General features: G+C 49.3%; 2 protein-coding genes across 3 annotated transcripts in view; one reads left to right on the top strand and one right to left on the bottom strand.

The window, feature by feature from the left end:
• Nucleotides 1–25,949, bottom strand: part of CACNA1C (calcium voltage-gated channel subunit alpha1 C) — a 1,657,037-nt gene that overhangs the window by 396,033 nt on the left and 1,235,055 nt on the right. The window lies entirely within an intron of this gene.
• Nucleotides 23,470–25,581, top strand: LOC147733971 (uncharacterized). The gene is made up of 2 exons (XM_086953603.1): nucleotides 23,470–24,676; nucleotides 24,890–25,581. The coding sequence occupies exon 1, from the start codon at nucleotides 23,559–23,561 to the stop codon at nucleotides 24,615–24,617; it is 1,059 nt and encodes a 352-aa protein (XP_086809729.1). The 5' UTR covers nucleotides 23,470–23,558; the 3' UTR covers nucleotides 24,618–24,676; nucleotides 24,890–25,581.

The raw sequence follows: 25,949 nt of genomic DNA, 5'->3' as shown, positions 1-25,949 counted from the left end.
GGATCGTGTTTATGATTTGCGCGACCGCGCGATGATTAAATCGCCTGAGAGGTTTCAGGCTTCTGAACAACGCTCTCCTCGTTCCTTTCAGGACTCATCGGCTCCGTCAACCGGTCGTGGAGGGGGCGGCAAGGGCCGGGGTGGCCAGCAAGGACGTGGTCAGCCCCGCCCGCGTTCCAGTGGAGATCAGCAGGAAGGGTCTACGCCCAAGAGACCTCAGTTTGCCACGAAGAAAGTCGCTGCCCTGACCGCGCATCGTTATGCCCCAGATAGTGAGAACGCGGCTTCGGAATCTGACGTGGGCTCTGACCTTGCTGGACAGCGCTGCAGAGATTACCATAGTGAGAGAGGCCCTCCGTCCACTGTTGAAGGTGACAGCGACTGAAACTTTTGTTGTGATTGAAACTGCAGATACGCATGTTGCTCCCCCTGAAAGACTTTTTGAAATTGTCCTGTTAATTGAAGGTGACATGCAGCGAACTGTAAAAGGGGTATTTTGGGAAAATCTCTCGTCTACGTATGACATTTTGCTTTTGGAGGCTGACTGGCCCCCACCTTTTGTTCTCGCAGCTCCGCGAGGGGAGGAGGTAATCCTGCCCAGCTTCGCGCACACTGTGCCGAGGGTGGAGGCGCTGCATTTTGCAGAAGAGTGGGCTCTGGCGCTTGCGCCGGCTGTGTACCGCAATCAGTGTGGCTGGGATAAATTGTCACCAAGCCATGAGATTCCTTTACGGTCACAGCCACAGCCTCAACCCCAATATCCCATACGGCGTGAAGCGAAAGCTTCAGTCGCAGCTATCCTTGAGCAATTGGAATATCAAGGTGTAATTGAAACGTGTGTGTCACCGATGAATAACCCACTTTTTACTGTGAACAAACCGGACGGATCATATCGTTTGGTTTTGGATTATAGGCATTTGAACTCGCATTGCCGTAACTGTGCAGTACAGAATACGCACGGCTCTGCGTTAGTGAATAGTCTTGAGCGTAAACGGTTCAAAACCACGCTTGACATTTCCAATGGTTTTTATGCACATAGATTAGATGGTCTAAGTTCCCAATGGACCAGTTTTACGTGCGCCGGAGTGCAAAAAAGGTTTAAACGACTCCCAATGGGCTACAAGAACAGTCCGGGAGTTTTTTCCGCGCGCATAGTCTCTCTTTTGGAGAGCTTCGACACAGTTGCTTGTTCGTATGTGGATGACATTTATCTCACAGACGACGATCTTTGGGAGCATCTGTGTCGAGTAAATAGTATAATTTGTAACTTTGCTGACGTAGGTTACAAGTTTAACTTTGCAAAGTCGCACATTGCAGAGTACACAGTGTTGTTTCTAGGTTACGAGCTTAACCATGAAGGGAAGGGTTTAGCACCCCATTTCCTGGAGAAATGTGCACAGTTGTGCTCTCCGACAACACTGAAAAAATTACAATCTCTTCTGGGTTTTCTGAATTTCGGGAGGACTTACATTCCGGAATATGCCCAGCGTATCAAGCCTTTGTATGCTTTGATACAACCATCTTTTTCCAAATCATGCTGGCTGCCTGAGCATTCAGCCATTCTGCAGTCTTTGCAGGCTGATTTGCTCGCTTCTGAATACTTACAGACTCGTGATAACCAGACCAACCTGGTGATAAGAATTATCCCTGGGGCGGTGGGTTTCACGTACCTGACTTTTAATGAAGGAGATACAGTACCTATTGCTTACAAGTCACACTTGTACACTTCGGCTGAATTGCGTTTTTCCACTGTGGAGAAAGTTTTAACGGCTGTGCAGATGGCAATTCTTAAGGAACGTGCCCTGTCACAAGGAAAGCGCATGTTGGTTGTTACCCCGTGCCCTGCCTTAGAGGCGGTTACGAAAGCCAGTGTACCAAATTCCAAAGCTTTGCACCCTCGGTGGATTCAATGGGCTGCGTCCTTGATGTCACGTTTATTTTTGATGCCACCTTACGGTCCCAGGAGTATTTACAGTATGAGTTTGTTCATCCTGCTCCATTAGCAATGCGGCCGTTGGAGGATTTCCATTGCATCATTTACACTGATGGTTCGGCGCAGGTTGCGCATGGCTCTAAACATGCCTACGTTTCCGCTTGCGCCATTGTGGTCGGTGCCATGGTGAACGATGAGTTCAAGTCCAGTGTCGTGCACACGCAGACGCTTGGAGACTGCACCGCACAATTGGCAGAGCTTCGTGCTCTGATGCTTGCATTGGAGTACGCAGATCCTAGTGTGACGACTTTAATCGTAAGCGATTCTTACTACTGTGTCCAGTCTTACAATGAAAACTTGTTCTTTTGGATTCAGAATGATTTTCGTGACTCCAAGGGTAGCACTATAAAACATAAAACTATCTGGGTCCGAGTGGCGGAACTTAAAGAGAAGCTGCCACTCGTGTTTGTGATTCATACTCTCGGTCATCAGCGCGTGGGGGTCCACGCTGTTGGCAACTCGCTTGCTGATGAAGCAGCGAAGTCAGCGGTATCAAAATACTTAGTTGCAGCAGTCACGAGGTCCAAAAGCAAAATCGATGATGACATCTTGGCAGCTGTAGCTGCAACGGAGAAGGGAGGTAAATATCCTGCGGGATTCCCTTCTAAATACACATACCACTTAAGTCCCGATAAGGTTCCTTATGTGAAAATTCCTGACGTTGGCGAGCGTTTAGTTCCCAACTCGGATCGCAGAGCTGCTTTGATTACAGCGGCACATGAAGGTGTGGCGTCTGCGCATGCGGGCGTCTCGGCCACTGTAACTCAGCTACAACAGAGATTCTGGTGGCGGGGTCTGTACAAACAGACGCGTGAATATGTTCTTCAATGTAACATTTGCCAGCAGATTAAGCCTTCTACTGCTGCGCGTCCGCCTCAGACACAGTTGTACATCTCTAATAAACCGCTTGGTTGCGTTTATTTGGATCACTGCGGTCCTTTTTCTTCTGATACTGCGTTTAAATACATCTTAGTAGCAGTTGATTCATGCACACGCTTTGTATGGGTATGGCCGCATCGAAGCGCTGATTCACGGACTGTCATTAAGGATTTGCGTGTCTTTGTGGGAATTTTTGCCTGTGGTACTTTCCATTCGGACCAGGGTCCGGCTTTCGCCTCTAAGGCATACAAGGCTGCTATGGTTTCGTTGGGAGTCCAAGTCAAATTTTCAAGTCCCTACAGACCCGAGGGTAATAGTGTAGTAGAACGAATGAACCGCGACTTAAAGCAATCTTTGACAGCCCGAGTTATAGGCACTGGTAGAAACTGGCTAGCCCACCTCATAGGCGTGCAGCGTGCGCTTAATAATCTCCCTAGAAGGTCTCTGGGTGGGCGGACCCCATACGAAATGCTCTTTGGTATCAAGATGTATGTACCTGACCTTGATGGGCCGGACTACAAGGCCCAGGCCGGGGCCTTTGACGTAGATGAACATTGCAATGTTTTACAGAATCTACAAAAGACCAGAGACAGTCTTGCAAAGGAACATTTGCCCTCCACATCGGATGATGCGTTGCAGATCCCGGTAGTTGGCTGGCTACCCCAAGTTGGAGAACTGGTTCGAGAGAAGATCGATAACAAGAAAGAGTTTGGTCCCTCATATCGAGCACCAGTCCGAGTCCTTGGAGTGAAGGGCACAAGAACAGTCATTTTACCACCACTTCCAGGTCGTAAGGAAAACAGATTTATTTCTATTGACAATGTCAAGACACACAGGGTGGCCGATTCTTCATAGCATGACACCGGCTGTATCCTGTCCTTCCATGGTGAGGCACTCTGTGCTGGCTATTACATCTGGTGCAGAACAGGAGGTGTCCCTCGAGAAGCCTGCCATATCCAGTCCTTTATTAAATACTATTCCTGATACTAACATTGATGAGCTAAACCACACTTATCCTACTGATTTATCGATGCCTGATTTGCAGACCCGTTTGGCAGGCCAGTCCAGATTCTCTTTTGACTCTGTTTCGGAAACATCAAAGAAACCCACAAACATTGCAAGATATGCCACGTTGTTCAAAAAACATTTTTTAATTCCGCCTTGGACATACATTTGGTTAATCCTATTTTCATTCTATCTTTTTATGTCAATTGGTTTTGTGTTTTATTTTTTCCGCCTGATTGATGGTCACTACGTTAAAGAAAGAACAGGAATTCGGTACCTTAATGGAACATTGAACCCTCTCTCCTCTTCACATTCTGCGCACAGACAGAAACGAAACTTAAAGGCAGTTAACATTACAGCATGGCCTGTCCTTGATGGTATTGTGTGGGATGCGGTTAGGTTTCAGATACATTGGCCTACTGAAGTGATTAATGTTCCAAATGTGCTTAGAGTAAACATGGGAGATGTGATTAAACAAAATGTACGTTCTGATGATTGGGATATTCAGGCCGTAGAAGCATTATTCTCGGATTTGAAGTATTATGCTGCCTTCGATGCTGAGGATCTGTATACAGATTCTATTAATTATGGTGATTTGTTTTGTTTTCAACATTATGGTAATCATTTTTTACATAAGACGAATTCCAGGAGGGTTGCTGTAAATTATACACAATGGGAACATTGCCCTGCTCCATTCAGTGGCAGTTCCAATACATTTCTGAAAAAATATACATATTTTACAGACTTTGATCAGTCTAATCCCGAGTCATTTTATTTTAAAATGACGCAAAAGCCCATTTCCAAAGTTAGACTTACCGATACAAAATTGCTGTATTCGAAGTCCTTTTTAGACAGGTTGGCTGTAGATGGCTACGAGTTCTGGAAGGGAACAATTGACCTTAAATCGGTTTGGGGTACCAAAGATTGGCAGGTACAAGGCACTGAGGCTTTGCACCGTGCATGTCTCATCCCGAATCACATGTTGTTTTTAAATTCAACCATTTTCCAGACAACATGCTTTGGATTGGCTACTTCTAAAAAATTAAATACACCGACCATCCCAGATTTAAATGAATATACAGGTTGGGGTAATTTCACTGATTCCTCCATTCAAGGGTTGCAATCTCTTTTACACAATTCATCCTTTAACATTTCCAGTTTGGATTCCAAGGGTTGGCTGGTATGGCAAAAAAGTGCTGATTCTTGCCAGCGCCGTTTTATGGGTTTGGCTGAGGGATTCACAAAACTCAGGCCCGATCCACGTTTTGAGGGTGACTATTCTGTCACGACTTATTCTGTAGGGAAGTTATGTCAAAATTGGTTACAGCATTCTACTTTAGCTGCAGTTAAACTACATTTGTCTCAATTACATGATAATGTGGATTTAAACGATTTTATAAAAGGCCCTGCTAAAGGTAGATCTAAACGTTTCCTGTATGCAATTTACAATGAAATTTGGAAAGTTAACCAGGTTGAGGCTGCTAAACGCCTAAGGGCTATTGATCAAGCTAATTTGGAAAAAGTGCTTGCAGTGGTTGATAACAGCATTAACACGCTTTCTTCCCGAATTTACACTTTAAATAATATTGTGTCTTCTGTTGTCGACATAGTACATGATGAAGTATCCGTGTTGTATCATGGTCAAAATCAATTGCGTTCTGTGATGCAGTTTGCGTGGACACTACAGACTCTTAAGTCTGGTCGAGTGCCATGGACTTTTTTGAACATATCATCGTTATTTGCCCCGTTTCATTTGACTGAAAAACAGCGCATGTTGTCAATGAGAGATGCTACATTTTCTATGTTACATATTGAAAAATTAGAATCCCTGCCATTTTCGGTGGCTGAAGTAACTGCAGCAACATGGCTTATTCATGGTGTTATAACGTTACCTTTTGCTTTGTATAAATTTACAAATTGTATGAAATATATTGCCATTGGGCGATATGAACCATTAGGCAGCGCTTTCCTCCATGAGACATGGTCTTTACCATACACTTACAGATGTCTTAAGGATGGGAATGAAGTGAACCTGAATGGTGAAGAATGTACACAGTCCCCTGACCGCTCACTTATTTGCAGACACATCCAGTTGCATGGTTCTTGTAATCAGGACAAACCGAATTTGGCCTGTGTTTTGAAAGGGACCCCAGTTCCTGCAATAGTTCCCACGTTCACGTTGTTGTCCAACGGTAGTTATTTACTTTTAAATAACGAGTTTTGTTGTGGGCTAGAGGCTGGAATCGGATATGTGGTTACCGTGTCTGAAAGGGTGGTTTGCTGCAAGAATGTGTTGTATCCACCCACGCATGGGAATTCAGAAGTTTTAATTTGGCCGAGAATACCAACCTTGAGAGCTGAATTCAATGGTTTAGGCCATATAAGAGCCCTTTTGTCTCAAAAACAGGTGGCCCTGAGCTCTGCCCGTGAAACTTATGTCCTTCACATAGCAAACACACGCACAGAAGTACAAGCTCTTTTAAGTACTGATTTGCCGTTTCATTTTTGCGAGCTGGTTCATCAGATCTTTAATGCCTCCTCCACATCCAACCTCGCTCATTTTTTTAAAATGGTTAGCAGTGGTCTTGTGACTACATTTGAAAAAGTATTTGGTATTATCCCTGCGTTCTTTCATTCTATATTCGCTAGTCTGTTTGGCGGATTTCCTGTTTTGCTGGCTTTGGCTGCAGGCGTTCTGGTGATATTTTATTTCATAAAACATGGATGCCCATCCTGCGCAAGGAAACGCACAGCACCCACTGATGCAGTTTCGCAACCGGATGCTTGATTATTATGGATCCCTGCCGCTTGCGACTTTAAGCACGGCTTTTGGATTATCTTTCAGATTTTCCTATTTCACCTGTGTCCAGCCTGTGTTTCATTGCCTGAGCTGTGATTTCGACTGGGCCATTGATTTGTGTCTCTGTTTACCGACTTCTCCTGACGTCGACTTTGATCAGCTGATGTCCCCCGTAGTGGCTCATGAGTTGGTCTGTTCTGGCGAAAGGGTTATGGCTGTGGCAGCGATGCATGGACTACTGGGTCAGTGGGACATATTCGCAGCAGCGCATGACTTTCTGGCACAAAGCGTCCTCGAGAACCCACTGAGTTGTCCTCTGATGATGCTAGAGGATTCAGTACTGGAGGAGCACGTATGTTCTTTCCCATTGCTTAATTGGATGGCTGAACTGTTTTCGGATGATGACAGTGATTTCATGTTGGAAGCTGTTGCTACATATTTTGCATATTCATTCAACGAGGAATGACTTTGAATACTTCCATCTATATGGCACGTGACTTTTTAGTAATTCTGAATGGTGCCAATTTCAATACGAACATTCGATTTTTTCATATGTTCAAGGCCTGTTTATTATATTTAGGCCTCAAGTTCGATTTTTTATATTTTGTGTGGCCACTATAGGCATTCATACATAGTTTTTGTATTTTTTAAATTTTACATACATTACATACATTTAGCTTGGCTCAATATCATTGAACTCTGCTTTCAAGTCTTGCCTCTCATAGAGTATTGGCTTATATATTTGTCTTTTGACCGTCCTCGGACCATTGGGGGGGTGTCATATGGTTATTACGTTTCCATAGGTTGTGTTAAGTTAGCATGTGCTTGTTAAAAGTTTAAACGCCATCTTTTCTTTCTGCTTCGGTTTGCACACGACACCTAATTGTTATTACAGCTTTTAACCTAGAAGAAAGATGTGATTTACTTCAGAATAATATATTATTGTACTGGTATCAGTCGTGCCTGGAACACTTGGTACAACTGTCTGCACACTGAGAGCTGCACACTCTAACACAAGGTTATTGTAGGCCTGATCCTCGCACTACGTTAGTCATAACACAAATAATGTTTGTGCCAACTTTGGGCTTTACGTGAGTTCAAGATACAGTTACAGGGAATTGAAAAACACACTTGATGCTGGACATGCTGAGAGCTGGTAGCTGTTGATGTGATCTCCTACTACTGAGAATTTGAGGTATGGGTTCGCCCAGCTAAAGCCCAAATGAGACCTTCTTAGATATAATATAATATGCTAATTAGGGTGCGCGAAATATAGGTGATACAGAATTCTATAGATTTTGCATCATAATATGTTATCACAGTTTGCTTACTATGGATTAGTGACTATGCTGCTGACTCTGATTTTTATAATATGTATGTTGATATTATACAAGATATTGCGTTTGAGAATGTTGCATTGAAAAAATAAACATTTCAAACTTGCACGTGTTCTCATTGCCTCCCAGTTTCGGTTTGGAATGATAATATAACGAAAGAGTGTTCATGTGTTTCACGATACCTGAGGTATTCTAAGTTCATGTTCTGGATTGTCTAAGACATCGGGAAGTATTCACTGCCGATGAGATACTGTAGCTAGCCTGGTAAGGGGATTTCTGAAACATAGGTGAGTTTTGGGTCACCCTGACTCACCCAGGTTCTAGGTCTCTGAGCACAGTTCTGTGAGAGAACGGAAACCCTGCGACAGGTGCTTCGTAAGCTGTTGCAAAACACATGCACAATAATTGAATGTGCATGCCCTTAGTCAGGCTTGTCCCGCCATAATCCCCTCCTGTGAGGAAGGACAACAGCTACTTAAGTTCCCAGTAAAGGAAATACAAAGAAAGTATATCTAATAGTCAGGCCTTAACAAAACAGGATACTCAGAACATCCAATTAAATGTAGCTTTAGCTACAATGCATCCAAAGAATACTGTCTGCAAAGGCATTCCTATTACCACCAGGTCCCTTATGTTCTCGTCCCCTTCACTGACAAAGTGGAGATAACCATCTCCTGAAAGAAAAAAAGACAAGGGGAATGCTGGGACCCTAATACTGCCCCTCCCACCGGGAGTACATAAGCAGTACTTACTCAGCATTTACCCAGCATCCCGCCTGTTCTTTTTTTCTGTCTGTCAACAGAATGGACATGGATGTGCTGCTGCTGCTCCTACTGGGCTGGAGTGGCGTATCATTTCTCCTCCCCCCGCCCGGCTGCCTGGCTGTGCGGGCGGGGCTTTTCTGGTCTGCCTCCTGGCCTGCCGGGCTTGCTGGGTTGCAGGCCAGTTTGAGGCCGGCTCTGCCCCCGTGGCGCTTCGCGCCTTTCCTCAGGTGTTCTGGTGGTGCTGTGGGCGGCATGGCATCCATAGTTTGTTGAGTACGCTGGTGTATGCTGCTCATTTCCCAGGTTTGCATAAAGCATGCTGTTTCACCGGTCGGCCATTGGCAGCTGGCTCCCGGTTGCTTACGCGTCGCGTGCACATCTTCCTGGGGCCGGGCCGGGTGAAAGACGCGCCGCTTTCGCTGGTCTCTTGGCGTTCTTGGCTTTGATGGGCCCGCCGAGTCGGATCACTTGGGCTGTTGGAGGGGGCCGTCTTCCTGGTAGTGTCTTGGCCCCCTCTCCGGGTGAGTACCGTGTAGCGGTCTTCTTTTACTCTTGTACGAGTAACAAACCGACAAAGTCACCACAGGGGTCCCTCATAAGAGGGCAACCCCCTTAGTGCCACAAGATGGCACACGGGGAAGCCCAGTGTCCCGCGACCCCAGTTCGGGTCCCGTTGTCACTTCCGGCCGTGCTGGGGGGCGGGGGAGAGGTATAAATACCTCCCCCGCCCATATGGCGGCCTCTTTGTCCCCTCACCCTGTCGCCGTTTGGGTGCCCTCTGGTCGCTCCGTCCAGAGGCCTGGTCTTGCGTCGGTGTGCTGTGTGTTCCGCCGTTCGCCAGATTGCTTCTCCTGCGGTGAGTCGGCGTGAATTGGTTGGGTGTCGCGTTCCCACGGAGTTCAGGGGCATGTGGGGTCACTTGTGCAGGCCCACTTTTTGTATTGAGCCTGATTTCTCGGTGAGGCCAGGTTTGGCGGGGGGAGACTTGCCGATCATCTTTGGGGAGAGCCTTGTCTCACGCTAGTTTTGCTTTGTGCAAGGTAGGCAAGAATGTTATGTTTCTTGGCCGTAGTTAGCGTGCGGGTGGCTCCGCCCTTCGAGGGAGCCAGGCTAGATTTCTGCGCTGCGTTACACCTGAATCTTATCAGTAACTTGCTCGGCAGAAGTACTCGCTCTATAATGATAAGTGACTAAGAGAAAACATTACGCCATCTACATCGGTGTATTAGCTGCCCCTTTTCGCTCCATGGTACAGTTTTTCTAATATGGTGGTCGCGGTGCGTCCCCCGTAGAAACAGCCAAGTCCAATGTAACTCGAGGTGTCCCTGCACCCCGAACACCTTTAACAAGAGAGAGGACTTTTTCAGTAGCCAGCAAAAGGAAGGGGTGTCTTTTGAAATCAACGTCTCTCACAAATTATTATACACAGTGTTGACACGTGAACCAGAAATTAGGCAGAGTAAAACAATATTGTTTGTTGCGATTATTTGGTTTTTTCTATTAGGAATACAATACCCCATAGATCTCCAGTGTAGCACAATTTTTCTTCTGTGCCTAGTACAATGGATGACAGTGGTAGGTTCCAGGTGTTTCAGTGTTTTGGTGGCTGGGACTCGCTAGCCTTCCAGAGGGGGGGGAGACGCGTTTTTTCTACAGTGTAATATTTTACAATGAGGGCCGGTGTAGGTGGTGTGCATTGTTACAGAGCTAACTTACCTCAATCGAGTGAGTGGTAGCCTGTAGTGCTACGGTCCCGGGTTCGACCACGGGTATCGGCATGATGAGTTACATTTCGCAATTGTGGCTCCCACGTGCCCGGGCCCACAACCAGGGGGCAAGAGCAAATTTGAAACGGGGGACACAGGAACGAGGCCCCGAACACTGCCTAAGGGCCACATGCTTTTTCAATATGGTGCCCACATGTATGAGGCCCCAGCCTCCTCCGCGGAGCTAAGGAATTTAAAATGGCGCCCAATCTTAGAGAATGCCCGCACCGCTACCCGGGCGTGTTCTAGGCACCTCGTTTTTGCGACTTTTGGTATCGTAACGTGGATTGCAGGACCAATCGTGACCCCAGGGTCACGAGGCAGAGGAGGGAGCAGCACATCCCTTTGCCATCGGGGCCCACAATGAGGGTTGAGGGCCAGTGTGCTATCTCGGTTCGTTTATTCGTCCGCGGTCATAGTTTTACAGTTTTAGTGGCTGCCGTGTCCGGGTAGCTCTAGGGTGTTATGCCCTGCTATTGCGTGTGAAAAGAGTTGTTATTTGAATGCACTTTCATGAATCTGCTTGCCTGGTTTTCCGTCGATGCTCCTGTGGGTGAGCAGTCGAGAAAATAGGCACGTTATCTGTTCCTGCTGCACACGCGGGTTCATTGAGGGTAATTTGGAATTTATAATACCTCTATGCAACGTGCCCGCAACCCAGGGGGCAAGAGCAAAATTGGAAAATGGCGCCACAGGAACGAGGGCCCTGAACTCTCCCAAGGAGCCACGTGCTTTTCATAATGGTGCCCACATGTTTGAGGCCCCCGCCGCTTCCACTGAGAAGAAAAAACATAAAAAATAAATACATAAAATTTAAATTTAAATTGGCGCCCAATTTTAGAGAATGCCTGCAGCTCTTCCCGGGCGTGTTCTAGGCACCGTTGTTGCAACTATTGGGTATCGTAACATAGATTGCTGGAGAGGTAATTTTCCTTCATTCTCCTTTTTGTAACTAATCAGCATTCACCAGCTGATGTGATGGCACCGCCCGTAGCGCGCTCGACGACGTGCTCAGCATCGCTAGGTTCCCAAGTTTGCGGCTGCGGGCCTCTGCGGTAGTTTGTTCGCTGCATCTTTCAGGATTGCCGTGACCTCATGTATGGCAGCGTCGGATACCTACATGGATATCCGGTGCATCGGGGGCGCAGGTCGTACAGTGAAGGCTTTTCCTACTAGGAGTGAATTTTCGGCGGCGGCCGCGCAGCCTGTCTTGGCTTCTGGTGCTTTGTTTTGCCCGTTGTCCCTGTTTGGACATCTCGCCCCACCTTCTGGCCACTCTCGGTTCGGACGGCCATGTGCAGGTACAAGGAGCCGCTCCATTGTCTGGAACGGCATCTTTCAGCCCTCAGCGGCGGTGGCATTACAGCACTCTTCGGGTGCTGGGGCTTGTGGGGCGGCGACTCGGGCCTTTCAGGCGGTAGAGCAGTGTGTCTCCCTTGAGTTACCCGCTGTGCACGATTTTCTGTCAATACGGGGGAACCGGGTTCGAGCATCCAATGTTCTGCACTTCACCTGATTAAAACAGTATCTCATGTGAGTGGGTGGGATCATTACTGCTGACTTTACACAGTCACAGTTTTGGCCATTTCACATTAGTTACTATATTCCATCAACAAATATGAGGTACGGTTTGGGTCACAGAAATCGGTTTGACCTACACATGTAACTCTTGGCAGGAAAATGGGGTGGTTTCACACAAGTCACACCACCCAGACCTCGTCCAGGTGTCTACTGCTCAGAAATACATAGGGTTGGTATGTTTCCTTGGGGCAACAACCCGAGGCTCAAATACGTCAACTATCTGCTTCGCAAAATATAACTAATTCCAAACTTCCTTCCTCTGCTTTCCACAGGAATGCTTTTAGGCATTTTCTGTCCAGGGCTATGCACTTGTGGGCACACCCTTGTGGCCCTTATTTAGCGCAGACGTTATGCGAAGGTGTCAGAGCGCTTCAAAAAAGGATCAGAGCTGTTGCATGAGTGCACCACAAGTGAACACCTCACAAAGGAAAAGGCTTAGTTACATGAAGAAAAGTGTCATACGTGAGCAATCAAGACAAGAAGTAGCAAAGGGTGCATTACAGGAGGAAGGAGTGACTTGAATGCTAGTTACAGAAGCGAACAAAGTACAAGTGGAGGTAAATTACTGGGATGCATGGCAGGCAGTCAAAGACAAGTACTGTAGATTGCGTAGGCAATGGTGGCACTGGTGCAATTACCGGAAGCAATAACAATGTTAAGAGGTAGCATACAGTGTATTACAAGAGTAAAGTGACGTACACTTCCATAGTCAATGAGATTAGATCTTGCTATAACGAAAGGTCTTTCATCAGATAATAGAGAGGGCATATATTGAATTTGGAAGTGCCTTTCAAGGAGGAGAACGGTGAGGACTTCGCATTTGAATAATTGACTTAGTAGCAAGACACATCACTACACTACTGCCTCAGGCGCTGGAGATACGCAAATGTTTGCCCCGCCCAACTCCTACGAGAATGTAATATGGACTAATTAGTTCGCATAACTGACAGACAGGCTTAGCCTTGGCAGGGGGGGGCATTGATAGCCCCAGTCTCATGGTAAAGAATTCATAGTGTTATATGGGGGGGCGGGGCTTCTAAGGGTTGTTTTATGTCTCAAATGCAGGAACCGCGCTGGAGAACCGCCTTCTCTCTTGGGGGGCCGCCTGAACTATCAACAGGTAGAAGGGTCATAGCACACTGTAGGCAGTGAGCTAGGTTTTGGGACACCCAGGTTCTCCTCAGGAGTCATTACTGCCCTGTTTTTGGGCGCGCAGGTTACGCTCCATGGAAGTGATACTTTGGTAGTCAACTGGTGAGTCTGATGAGAGCAGGTAGTTCCTGTGCAATAAGGGGATGTTTTCTCTGTTAAAACAACTGATGAGTCTGGTCAAGTTGTTGATGTACTAGGCAAGTTTTGGGGGGTTCTCTCTGTAAGCGGTGGCAGAGTGTGGACAAATCTTGCATCCCCTATGACAAAATTGGAACGCTTTTCTTTAAACATGGGTGTGGCTGGACTGTTCCTGCACCCCATGTGCAATAATGGAATGGGTTCTTTTGCAGCAAATGGTGCGCAAGTAAGGGACTCTGATCCTGGTGATCGAGGTATCAATAGGCTTATCGGTCAAACTGATTAGGGGCTGTTTTCATGGATTTGTTCTCTCTTCCAGAAACGCACGGGTTTCGTCCCATAATGATCAAACAACGCCAAGTAGAAAGGCCTGCCGGGGCTTGGAGCAGGTACAGGGGAAGAACACACTGGGGCCAGTGTGTTGGGTTCTGGGTCAGCACCTCCAGGATTGGAGTGTAACCTTTTTTCTAATTTTAGGACAATTGGATCAAGTACACAGGCACCTCTCTGAGAAGGACAGGTGGGAACGGAAACAGGATTTGCCAGGGCGTGCTCTGGTCCAGGAGCCTGAACGCTGATCCGGGTTAAGTGCTCTTGGGGGGCAATGTGGCAACTCGGTTCAGACTTCTCGTAGGGGAGAAGTCGAAGTAGTGTTAAGTGTAGCGGTTGTGCAATTGACATGACATCCTTACACTTCAGCTCAGTTGTGCTCATTTACCTCTTTCAGCCACTGTCCTCAACTCATAGATGACAGGAGGGATAACCACACAGGTAGATTGGCAGAAGACTGGTATGGTAATTATTAGGGGGGTGCCCAGGGGTCCTTGCCAGAAGTTATCTGAAGGTCAGTACGGGTGACACACTATTGGTATGGTACACAGTGGGGAGAGGGCCTGGACCGACACTTAGGTACGGGTATATGGATGGGGCCATGGTGAGCTGCGCGGTTTGAGGGATTACAGCTGGTTGGGGGGGCTGTGATAACTGAAGGGGATGCAGGTGCTGCTGCGGTAGGCTGCTGGAGGACTGGTTAAAAATAAATAAATAAAACTACAAAAGTGTCTGTTAGGTATGGGACCAGTCAAGGGACTGAAAGGGCACACCGGTTGCTGGAATGGAGTGTTCGGCAAGGGTGTTTTATCACTTCAACATTGTGGTTTTCTATGCCAATGGTCACTGGGCGATATCGGTGTGCAGGGGATCGATGGGGCTAGGAAGTCCATGGTTATTTGGAGGCCATGGGTCCATGGCACTCGATGTTGTACGTCGTAAAGATGGGACTCTGGTGAAAATACAGGTTTTGTTCTGGTGGGAATGGGTTTGTGCGGGTCCAGGGACGCTGGAGTGGTTTTGTGCGCAAATACATGTGCTGAAGGCTGGGTTCTGGTGGTACCTCTTGAGGTTGCGCTATAGTGTGGTAGGTTTTTGATGGAGAAGCTGCCCCCTCCCCCTCCTTGTTATTTAGTTAAATACTCACGGTTTATATAGCGGTGGCTCGACCCGCGGGTCTCAGTGTTCTACATACCCGAGGTAACGAACAAGGGTGGCTGGGGATGTGAAGGGTGTTGGGGTCTGGGGCGCAGGTATCTTTACAGCATGTCTGGTCTGAGAGTGCTACACTTGGGACGGGGGGGGGGGGTTTAGTCAGAGTGACTAGCGGGGGATCTTTCATGGGCACGCAGAGTGCGAGGCTGAATGGGCAGCAGAAGGAGCGTACGCGGCGGGGTATGCGTACGGATGGCTTTGTGATGTGTGGTGGGGGGAGCCTGCGGGCGGGGCAGTGGAGGAAAGACTCTGGCGCTGTGCTATTCTCGAGGGTTAAAGGGGACTTGGGATCTCCATTAGTTTCCCCGAGGAGGCGGGTTGCTAGGGTCAACGGAGTGCAGCGGTTGCATGGGCGGTAAGTATGGTGACAGGCACGGCAGCGCCAGGCATGGTTTGAGGCACGTAACGGGGCACATGATTCATGAGCAGGGCGACATTGGTGTTTTGAGGCGTGTGGTGAGGATGGGTTGTCTGGGTACCTGGCATTTGGGGTGTTTTTTAGTGGTTGCGTTTCAGGGCAGTCTTCTAGTGTGCCGATATTGGCTTGCGAGTGACGGCCTAGGGCTGGGGGTTTTTGTCTTTTCCAACGGTGGAAGGTGGGATCGCTGTTCTGCTGGTCGCTCTGGCGATCCTATGGAGGCTGGGCTGTTTGAGTGGGGGCTGCCAGGGGTGGCGCCAGTTCTTACGTTGTGGAGGCAGTAGCAGTGGTGGCAGCCGAAGGACCTGGGGGGGGCTGCAGTTTCGGCATACGGGGTACGACAATGTGTTAAGAGACGACGTGGCGACTGGACACTTGCCGAACAGGGGTTAGGGCAGGAGAGAATGCACTTCATGTAGGACTAATTATTCTTTTCTACTACAGGAGTTGGGAGTGGAGCAGGACCCCAGGCGGTCGCCTGGCGGGGGAATGAAACTTATTCTGGGCATGGATCAACAGAGGAGGTTACCAAGACAGCTACAGGAGGGGTGTGAAATGTTGAGGGTATTTGGGGGACGTATGGGGGTGTTTTGTGGCCAGTACGGATGACATTGTGTTGCGTGATGTTAGGAGTTGCCCCGAGCTGGGAAGACAGGTGGGAGATAGAAGTACAATGGGATATCTCTGGTATGGCTTTGCACTATGAATCATGGGGTGGGTGGGGGGCATGGTGCGATGTAGTGCACAATGGGGGCGCTTTGGTTCTTGTTCTGACCTGGGGCCTTGCAGCAGAGTGGGTCGAAGGAAGGGGCTGTTGACCTGACTTACGGTGCATGGGCCCTGATGGGGGCGAGCAGGTGGTCATGGGCCAAGATTGGCCCTGACTGGTGACTTATTGACAGGATGCAAGATTTAGGTGGTGGACGGTCGTCCACTGGGATGGGGATCACCTTTCACGGACGAGTTGGCCTGCTAAATGTTGCTTATCCACACGTGACGCAGGTACAGGTGAGGAGAGGGGGATTGCACCGTGATGGGGGGCACCTGCATGGTTGAGGATCAGCCTGTCCACTGAAAATGTTACTTGTTCCTCTGGGTGCGGGTACTGGTGGTGGATGGTCGTTCACCGCGAGGGGGACACTTGTCACAAGCAGAGTTTGGCCTAAATAACTTGGTGGTTTCCACTCGATGCAGGCAAAGGGGTGGATGGTCGTCCACTGCGAGGGTGGGTACTGGTCACAAAATTCAGTCCCATTAAAGCTTACCGGTGTACAATGGAGGCGTGCAAAAGGGTGGACGGTCGTTCACCACAAAGAGGGCACGTGCACAAACAAGGTTTGGGCCCAAGGATCCTATCTGTCTACATTGGTTGTGCAAAGGGGTGGATGGTCGTCCACAGAGGAGGGGGCGCTTGGCACAATCAAAGCTTGGCTCAAAAATCTTCACTGTTATACTGTGCGAGCAAATGGGTGGAAGGCCAGGCACCGCGAGGGGTACACACAAAGTTTCGGTCCCATCAAATCTTGTTTGTTCGCAATGAATGTGAGCACAAGTGTGGACGGTCGTTCACCGCGTAGGGGGTGCTTGGCACGAGCAAGGTTTTGGCCTGAGAATCCTATCTGTTTACATTTGGATGCTGGCAAAAGGATGGATGGTCGTTCACCGAGGGGGGGCGCTTGGCACAGACTAAGTTTGGCCCATGAATCTGCTGTTACACTGGCTTCGAGCAAAGGGTGGATGGTCGTTCACCACGAAGGGGGCATTTGTCGCAAAGAATGTTTGGTCAAGATCCTATTTGTTTGCGCGGAATGCAGGAAAGGTGGTGGATGGTCGTTCACCATGAAGGGGGCACCTTGCTTGGGTGAAGAATGGCCAACTATATGTGCTTTGTTTACGCGGGACGCAGTAACAGGTGGTGGATGGTCATTCACCAAAGGGGGGACTCCGGTCACTGACATGGTTTGGTCCAACGAAGGTTTTGATTACACGGGTTGCAAGCAAAAGTGGGCTTGGCCCTTCACCACGAAAGGGGGCATCTTTCCCTGACAGGGAGTGCCTCAGTTAGGTTATTGGTGTGTGCGAGACGCATGGTAGGGTGGTGGCTGGTAGGCCATCGGATGCCATAAGGCGGTAGATGGTCGTTCACAAGAAAGGGGGTGTCTTCCCGGCCACGGCTTGGCCTGACATGATGTGAGTTGTAAATCTGGGTACGGATGCAGGTGGTGGATGGTCATTCACCAAAGGGGTGGGGGGGGGGGGGGGGGGGGGGGGGGCTCCTGTCACTGACATGGTTTGGCCCAACAAAGGTTTTGATTACACGGGTTGCAAGCAAAAGTGGGCTTGGTCTTTCACTGCGACGGGGGCATCTTTACCTGACAGGGTGTGCCTCGGTTATGTTATTTAGGTACGAGACGCATGGTACGGTGGTGGCTGGTCGGCCATAGGATGCCACAAGGTGGCGGATGCATTCGCTGCACAAGGGGGGTGGGGAAAGAAACCGCCCTACGGGGGTCCCTTTGTTGGCGGTACTTGAAGGGGTGGTGAGTCACATACGGGCGGATCCACCCCTCTGTGGGTGGAGAACAGTACATGGGTGACTGATAGCGGGGCGCAGGAGGCAATGAAGGAAATTCAACAGAGGATGCGCGGAGGGCAAGTGAAGGTGAGAATGGGGAGAGGAAGGAGGTCACCGAGTGAATGGGGAAGAGTCAAACAGGTGAGATGGTTTGAGAAGGAGGAATGGAGAATGAGTCGGAATGAGATGGGGAAAGTATATTTATTGCATTTATGTACTATGTAATAAAGTTTAATAGTATTGCAACCTTGTCCTAATAAAATGGCCTTTTACGATTCAAGTAACAGCGTGGAGTGTGGTTCTTGCGCAATGCGGCACCCAGGGGAAGTAAAGGTCGCAGACCAGTATTCCCCTGGGGAATTTTCGTGAGACCGGAAGGACAAGGTGGAGGGTGGGATTATGAGGGTAAGGGGGTGGGGATTAGGAGAGGTATAAGGAGTTGGAAGAATAGAAAACAGCTTCTTCTCAACTCCTGAGCACCACCGGGGGGTTATAAAAACTTTGTCCACCCACCCACCCAACAGGTCTTAAGCGATGGACTTGGGGTGTTTTTTTTGGTCTGAGCGTGCCAGTTTAGGGCAGGTTGCAGAGCAGAGGCATTGCAGTACTTTGGAGGGGTGGTGAGTCACATACGGGTGGATCCACCCCTCTAGGGGGGGGGGGGGGAGAACGGTACATGGGTGACTGATAGCGGGGCGCAGGAGGCAATGAAGGAAATTCAACAGAGGATGCGCGGTGGGCAAGCGAAGGTGAGAATGGGGAGAGGAAGGAGGTCACCGAGTGAATGGGGAAGAGTCAAACAGGTGAGATGGTTTGAGAAGGAGGAATGGAGAATGAGTCGGAATGAGATGGGGAAAGTATATTTATTGCATTTATGTACTATGTAATACAGTTTAATAGGATTGCAACCTTGTCCTAATAAAATGGCCTTTTACGCTTCAAGTAACAGCGTGGAGTGTGGTTCTTGCGCGACCCCAAGTCTGGGACCATCCATATGTGTATGATGGTCTTCTCTGCTGTTCTTCTGCTGTGTTCCCCCGTTGACCTGCCGCCTTGCCACCCGGTGGGTTCCTGTTCTCTGTGGGTTTCCTTGGGCGCCTTTTCTTCTTGTGCTGTCTCTCATGCTTCGCTGTGGGGCACGTGTTCTGGTCTGGTGCCCTGCTCCTCGGTCTCTCGGCTTTGGCCCTCCTGTTTGAGCTCTGGTGTAGCCGGGTCTGGTCTTCGGGTGCGGTGGCCCTGTTGCCTTGGTCCGGGTTTCGTTCCCTTGTCAGTCCCTGTCTGGTTGTGGCTCTGTGCCCGCTGGGCGTGCCTTGGCATCGTCAGTCTCCTCTTGGGGGGGTGGGAGATGGTGGGGTGGCCTGGCTTATTTCTGTGTGGTGCGGCCTGGGGTGTGTGTCCTCTGCCTTTGGGCTGTTTCGTGCGATAGGGCTGGCTGGCGCCGTGTCTGGCTACTTGTTTCTTTCGGGCTGGGTGCTGCTGTCTTTCGTGTTGAGCGACTCCTGGCTTCCGGGGTTTTTTCCTTGGCCTGGCCCCTGTGTTCCCCTTCTGTTGCGCTCTGCGTGCTTGTCAGGGGTTGCCCTGATTCATCTTCTTCGTATGCTGTTCCCATGCTTGAGATTGTTGGCTGGGTCTTGCTCCTGTGATCTCTGCCTTCTCCTTGGGTCGGGCTTCGCCTGTCTCCTAGGGTGACCAACTAGCATGGGTGCAAATTCAGGACGGTGAGTGTAAAAATTCAGGACAAAGGGTCACAATTTTGGATAAAAATTCCGGACAGGAGGTCAAAATTCCCGACAAAAGTTACGTTTTACAGACACATCAGAAGAGGTCGCGCCATAGTATACAAGTAAGTAAATAGACAACCACTTGAGTACAAGTGAAAAGAAGTTTATATTAGGTTGAGATAATTGTGCACTTCATGGTTTTTCAGCATGCGCGCAGCTTTGAATAAATGTGCAAGTCTTTTTGCGTTAACAAAACCGCCCCCCACCACCTTTCCAGCCTCCCAGGGAAGCGCCTGATGCCCGGTCTGGAAAGTCCGGCCTTGTTACCACCCTCTAATGGTGACCCTCCTCTTCACATAGACCCTCTCTCATGTGTATATAATTTATTTTATAGTGCTACTCATCCCAAGTAAGAAGGACAGGGTGTCTGGGTGAGTTTCACAACACACATATTATATAGAGACAATGACTCATATAAATATGAAATTCAATCTAGAGGAAATGTACTTAAGATGATGGGGTTACAAAGTGTAATCATTCTTTCATCCATAATTCAGTCTTTCACCATTTACTCTGTCCTTCCATATGGGTGCCCATCCATATCAATATTCAACCATGTGCAAACCTATCCATCATCTATCCTTCCATCCATCCATAATTTCACTCATCTATCCCTCCATACACCCTTTCACTCATCCATCCCTCCATCCATCCTTTCACCTTATCCATCCGTACACTCATCCATCCACTCATCCACTCATCCATCCATTCACTCATCCATCCAGCTATCTACCCTTTCACCCATCCAGCCATCCTTTCACTTACTCATTCATCCACCCATTCACCCATCCATCCACCCATTCACCTTTTCAGTCATCCATCCTCCCTTTCTCTCTCCATCCCTCTTTCATTTAGCCATCCACCATTCCATCAGCATGTGGCCCTGAAAGATCACAGGCCTGGGGCATACTACCTCCTCTGCCCTCCCATTGTGTTGGCCCTTCACATTAGAACATGGAAAGAGCTTTAAACGTCCACAAGAGAGATCCCACACACAGCTTCTCTTTCTTATCCACCAACAGGGAAAAGCTCTTCAGAACTCCCACCCTCCCTACACCTATCCTTTGCTCCCATATGTAGGGGCTCCTGTGAGAAGCAGGGGTCTTTGCATACCCAGGTTCATCTATGGGAAGACATGAGGCGGGAGTGTGGGGTTTAACAGCCTGGAAGCTGTACAGAAAACCCTCTCGGTCTACTCTGTTTGTCCCCCTCCCATGTCTGCACATAGTGGCAATTATTCATACGCCAAACCCCTTAAGTTAAGGAATGTCAAAGGTGTAGTCAGAAAAGATTAAAATATTAAATGTGACGGACAAACATATGCATCTTTGGTCAATTTGAAACTCCTTAAAAGGACTCTGAGGTGGGTTCCGGGCTGTACTGAAATGAAGGGTGGCTTACTGGTAGCCTTTCTGTTTTAGCTCAGCTCCCGGGTTGGTCATATCATGGGGATTTGCTGCAAGGCTTGTCAATTTAGCTCGATCACGGTTAGGTCTACCTGGGATCAGGTATCAGTGTGTCCATTCCCGCACATGACCTTTATTAGTTGTACAAGGATGTTGCGAAGTAAAGAATGTGATCCCACTGTATGCGACGTTACCCGTCGCTCTGACCCGTAGTGCAGTTGCCTCCGTGGGTACCACAGCTGCCAGGAAGGCCCATGCAAGTGCGACACGTTTCTCTTTTTTGTTTACAGCCAAGAAAACACTCCATGCTGGGATTTTGATGCCCATATGTATAATGCTTTTGGCTAAAAGGCCAGAACTGGTTTAGTGTTTCATACATGACATGGGACCTTTCGACAGCTTTGGCTGGGTCACGTCATAGGTTCTACTTTGTAAAAGCCATGCCCTCCGTACACTGTCACTTTGCAGCCATACACTCACCACTGGCCTCAGAGCCCTACACTTTGCAACTCTGCGGTTCAAGAGCCACATTATATGGGCCTGTCCCCCCAACACACAGAGGCATGCCCCCCAGAGTCCTGTGCTGTCCTTGCCCTTTACACCCCACAGCGGCCATCCATATGCTTCGGATCACGGTCCCTGGAAGCACTGTTCTTGAAGGCCATGGCCCTGCAGGCCTGCTCTTCCTAGCACTGTCACTCGCAGGCCTATTCGTGTCAGTAATGTAAAGTCACTCTCCTCCTCACACCACCCGCAGTGGACACATCCAAGTACAGCATCGACAGCTAAAGAGCCAAGCCCTAACTGTCACTCACAATCACAGGCACACCAATAGCCCAATTTTTCTGTGTGTGTGTGTGTGTATGTGTAGGGGTGGGGGGGTAGAGGGGGGTGAGGGTCACTACAAATTTCGGAGGCGTGGTGAGAGGGCTAATTCTTCCAGCAATAGGCAGGGAGTGTGGAGATGAAGGGGCGTAAAAAACAACAAAGCCTCGTTAACGTGTAATTGGTCTTTTAAAGACCTGTGAAGTACTCGGGTGGGGCCATGTGTGTGCTCAGAGCAGTGCAAGGCCCCCCATCAGAGCTGAGGGTTCTGGCAGGGGAACAGTCATGTTCCCCAAGCCAATGCCCAAAATTACGGACAAAAGGCGTCCGTAAGATGGATTCTCACAGACAACGGACGTGAGATCCAAATTACGGACGGTCTGTGAAATTTACGGAAGGTTGGTCACCCTACTGTCTCCTGGTTCCGCTGGCTGTGCTGCCTGGTCTGTGGTTGCTCCTGCTGCGGCCCCTTCTGCTGGGTGCTTCTGCCTGGTGGCTGTGCCCTCTTGTTTCGCGGCTGGTGTTGTTGTTCGATCCCTGTTTTCTTGGGGCCAGTTCCCGATGTCTGGTTTTCCTTTCGGTTGTTGGGCGGTCCTCCTGGGTGTCTGCCTCTGGTTGTCCGTTGGGGGCCTTGGTGCCCCGGCCCCCTCTCGGCCTGTCTGTTGGCTATGGGTTGGTCTTTTCTTTGCCCGGGGTGCCTGCTCCCTGGGTGCTTGCTCCTCCTGCGCCTGCATGTTGTCTGGTAGTGTGCCTGGGGCTGGGGGCGTTGTTTCTTGCTCTGGTTCCCCCCCTCACAATGCGTTCAGTGTGGCACCTATTTTGCTCCCTTTTTCCGGGGGTCCCTGGTGGTCTGGGTTTCGTGCCTCTGTTGTTCTCCCTATTTGGGGGTCTACCTGGGGTTCTGGTGGGGTTGCTTGGCCTTGTGCTTGTTTCCCCCTCCCTCTTTCCTCCTTGGGCGCTTTCTTTACCCTGCATCCTTGCCTAGGCGCTCTCTGGGTGTCCTGGCTTGGCGCGTCGGTTTTCGGCCGTGCCCTGGTGTGCCCTAATGGGCCTCGTCCTGCCTGCTGTTTTCTTCCTGGGTTTGGTTGGTTGGGCTGGTGTTGGGCTCCGGTTTCTTCCGTTGCACCGGCGCTCCTCCTTTGTTTGGCCCTTCTCGTGGCTGGCGGCGTTTCAGCTCTGTTTGCCCCTGGGCTGCATCTGGCCTCATTCGGGCTTGTGTGGGGCCATGGTGTTCTATGGTCCTTTCTGGCTCCCCCTAGCTCGGTGTGTTTCCTGGGCCTCGTCCTTCGGCACGCGTTGTTGGTGCTGGGTTTGTGTCCTTCACTTTCCTTTTAGGATGGCAACCTTCGGTGTAGGCCTTTTCCTCGTGTCCTGGGTTGCCTCTGGTTCCTCCTGGTCTGCCAGCTGGGGTCTGGTTCGGTTTGACCTTCGGCTGTGCCTCTGGCTTCTCTGCTGCCTCCGGTTTCAGCTTTGGCTGTTGCCTCTGTTAGTTTTTTCTGGGTTCTGTGTGGTCTGGGGTGCTGTCCTGGGGGTCTCTGTCAGCCTCTCTGCACTTTGCTTCGCCCCGTGCATTGTGTGGGCTCCTTCCGGGGAATGACTGGGCCTGGGAGTCCTCATGCGTCAGTGGGTTGCTTGGTCCGGTCCTGGCTTCCTGGTTCCTTTGCGTTTGTTGTCCTGGTTTTGGCTGTTTCTTGTCTCCTCGCCCACGTTGGCTGGGATCGGACCTGGTGGGGTTCTGGTCCGGGTGCTGTGCGCCATGGGCCTTTCCGCTGCTCTTGTCCTTGCTGTGTGCTGGGCCTGGAGGTTGGGTCCTGTGCGGTCCTCTGGCTTTTGGCTTTAGTTCCTCTCCTCCGTACTGTTGGCGCCTGTTCTTGTCTGCCCTCTCTTGTTCTGCGGGTTTGTGCCTGGTTGGTTCCTGGTTTGGGGTCTGCCGGAGTGTTCCAGGTTGCCCTGGGCTTGCTCCCTGCCTTGCTTTTTTCCCTCCCTTTGGGGGTTGGAGGGCTTTGGGTTGTGGCCGCTGGGCCTGTTCCCTGTTGTTGGTTTCCAGTTTTTGCTGGCCTCTCTGTTGTTTGGTTGGCTGTCTGCTGGGTCTTTTTAGGGGCTTATCTGGCCTATGGTCTTTGGGGTTGGCCTCCTCTGCCCCTGCTGCTCTGGGGTTTTGTGTTTGGGTCTGGTTTGGTTCTCCTGGGTTCTCGCTGTGGCTCCTTCCTTTTGGCGGGGTGCTTGTGCCTGCGCCCTGTTGTCTGTCCTTGGCTTCTTTTCTTGGCCTTTTCTGGTGTGGCCTGGGTTTGCACTGTGTCTGTGCAGTTGCCGGGTCCGGTGTGCCTTCCTGGTGGTTCTGGTGTATCCAGTGGGTTTCCTTGGCCGTGTACTTTAGGTTTTGGGCCTGATTGCTGTCACAGGTGCTCTGTGGCTGGCGGCCTCCTTTGTTGTGGCTCGGGCCTTCTGTTTTTTTTCTTGGTCCGGTTCTTGTTTGTGTCCCTGCTGTCCTGTTCTGGGTTGCGGGCCGGTTGCTTCCTGCGGTTCCCTCTTTCTGTGCTCTCTTTGGTCACGGCGTTTGATGTGGTTTTCTGGGTGCACTTGGGGGTTCGGAAGGCCGGGTTTTCTGCTTTGTTATTCTCCACTTTGTCAATGAAGGGGACGAGGACATAAGGGACCTGGGGGTAATGCTCTATTACTTAACGATAATCTTCATTACTCTGGTTCCCGTTGTCCTCGCCCCATTCATACGCCCCTCCCTCCTGGGCGGCCGGCCTTCCTGTGTGGGCTTGGTTGTTCAGGCGGGATGCTGGGTAAGTAATGTTTATGTACTCCCGGTGGGAGGGCAGTATTAGGGTCCCAGCATTCCTCTTGTCTTATTTTCTGTAGGGAGATGGTTGTCTCCACTTTTTCAATGAATGGAACGAGGACAACGGGACCCGGAGTAATGAAGATTGCTGGTAAGTAATAGAGCATTAGCTGGTCTATAAATGTTGGCAGAATGCCATAGTTGCTGTTGCACCTCTGGTAGAGTGTGTATGGTTGCCACCTAGAGGAATAGGGACGTGTAGGTCGTAGAAATAAGGTATGTATAAGAAATAAGCATCCTGCGATTTAGAGGATGTGTATGTTACATGTCCATGCAGTTATTTTGAATCTACTTGCGTGATATCTCAAGGAATCAAGAGCAATCTCAGCACAAAGTCGGCAATAACTCACCAGATAGCAAGGCCTTGGGATAGTCAACTGCTGCAAACGGTCTTTTATATAGAAAATGTGGTCAAAAATTTGACATGTATAGCACAAGCTAATGTAATGCTAATAAATAAGTTAAGTGATGTATAAAAGAAAAAGAAAATCACACGAAGGTGGTACTACGGCTCAACATGTCAAGGGCCTACGTACCAAAGTGTACAATTATTTCTATTTCAAAGAGTTTTATTGAAGATATTTGTAATACAGTACAGTGGTAATGCAGGAAAACATACTGTCCAGCAGAAAAAACTTTTTGAGGTGAGAGTGAGCTTGCACAACCATGGGCATAATGAATGGATGGGATGAGTGTGTTTACAATACTGGCAACACACTGGTTAAGCTTCTCATTGACAGCTTAGGGAACACTTTCTAATCCTACCACAGTATGGTACGATTCTTTCATGAGCAACAAATAGGACATAGCCTAATAAAAGTGCCTATAGCTATGGCATTAGCCCACGATTACCTACTGAGACGTTTGAGGTAATCTATCTGGTTAATATTGTCCTAGTTCTCAAGTCTTGCTAACAAGTGGGAATGGGCAGTTATTCACAACTTGTGAGGGGGCTGGTACCAGAACCCAAAAGTGACTCCGTTCAGACATCTGCTCAGTGTTCAGAACAGCTCGGACTGGGCTGCAGTAAGCCCTTTCACAATGAAAAGACCCCTCCCACATTAAGCTAATGTGCACACAGCAGACTTAAGTAATATTCCATGTGTCATGAACAAAATAATTTTGTCACTTAAAAT

This window comes from Lissotriton vulgaris, chromosome 1_2 (genome assembly GCF_964263255.1).
Source record: "Lissotriton vulgaris chromosome 1_2, aLisVul1.2, whole genome shotgun sequence".
NCBI lineage: Eukaryota > Metazoa > Chordata > Amphibia > Caudata > Salamandridae > Lissotriton > Lissotriton vulgaris.
The sequence above is the reverse complement of the archived record's forward strand: the minus strand, read 5'-3'. Positions and strand labels throughout refer to the sequence as shown.

Excerpts from the sequence above, each read along its gene's own strand:
- LOC147733971 (XM_086953603.1), top strand. The coding sequence starts at position 23,559 with ATGACTGGGCCTGGGAGTCCTCATGCGTCAGTGGGTTGCTTGGTCCGG.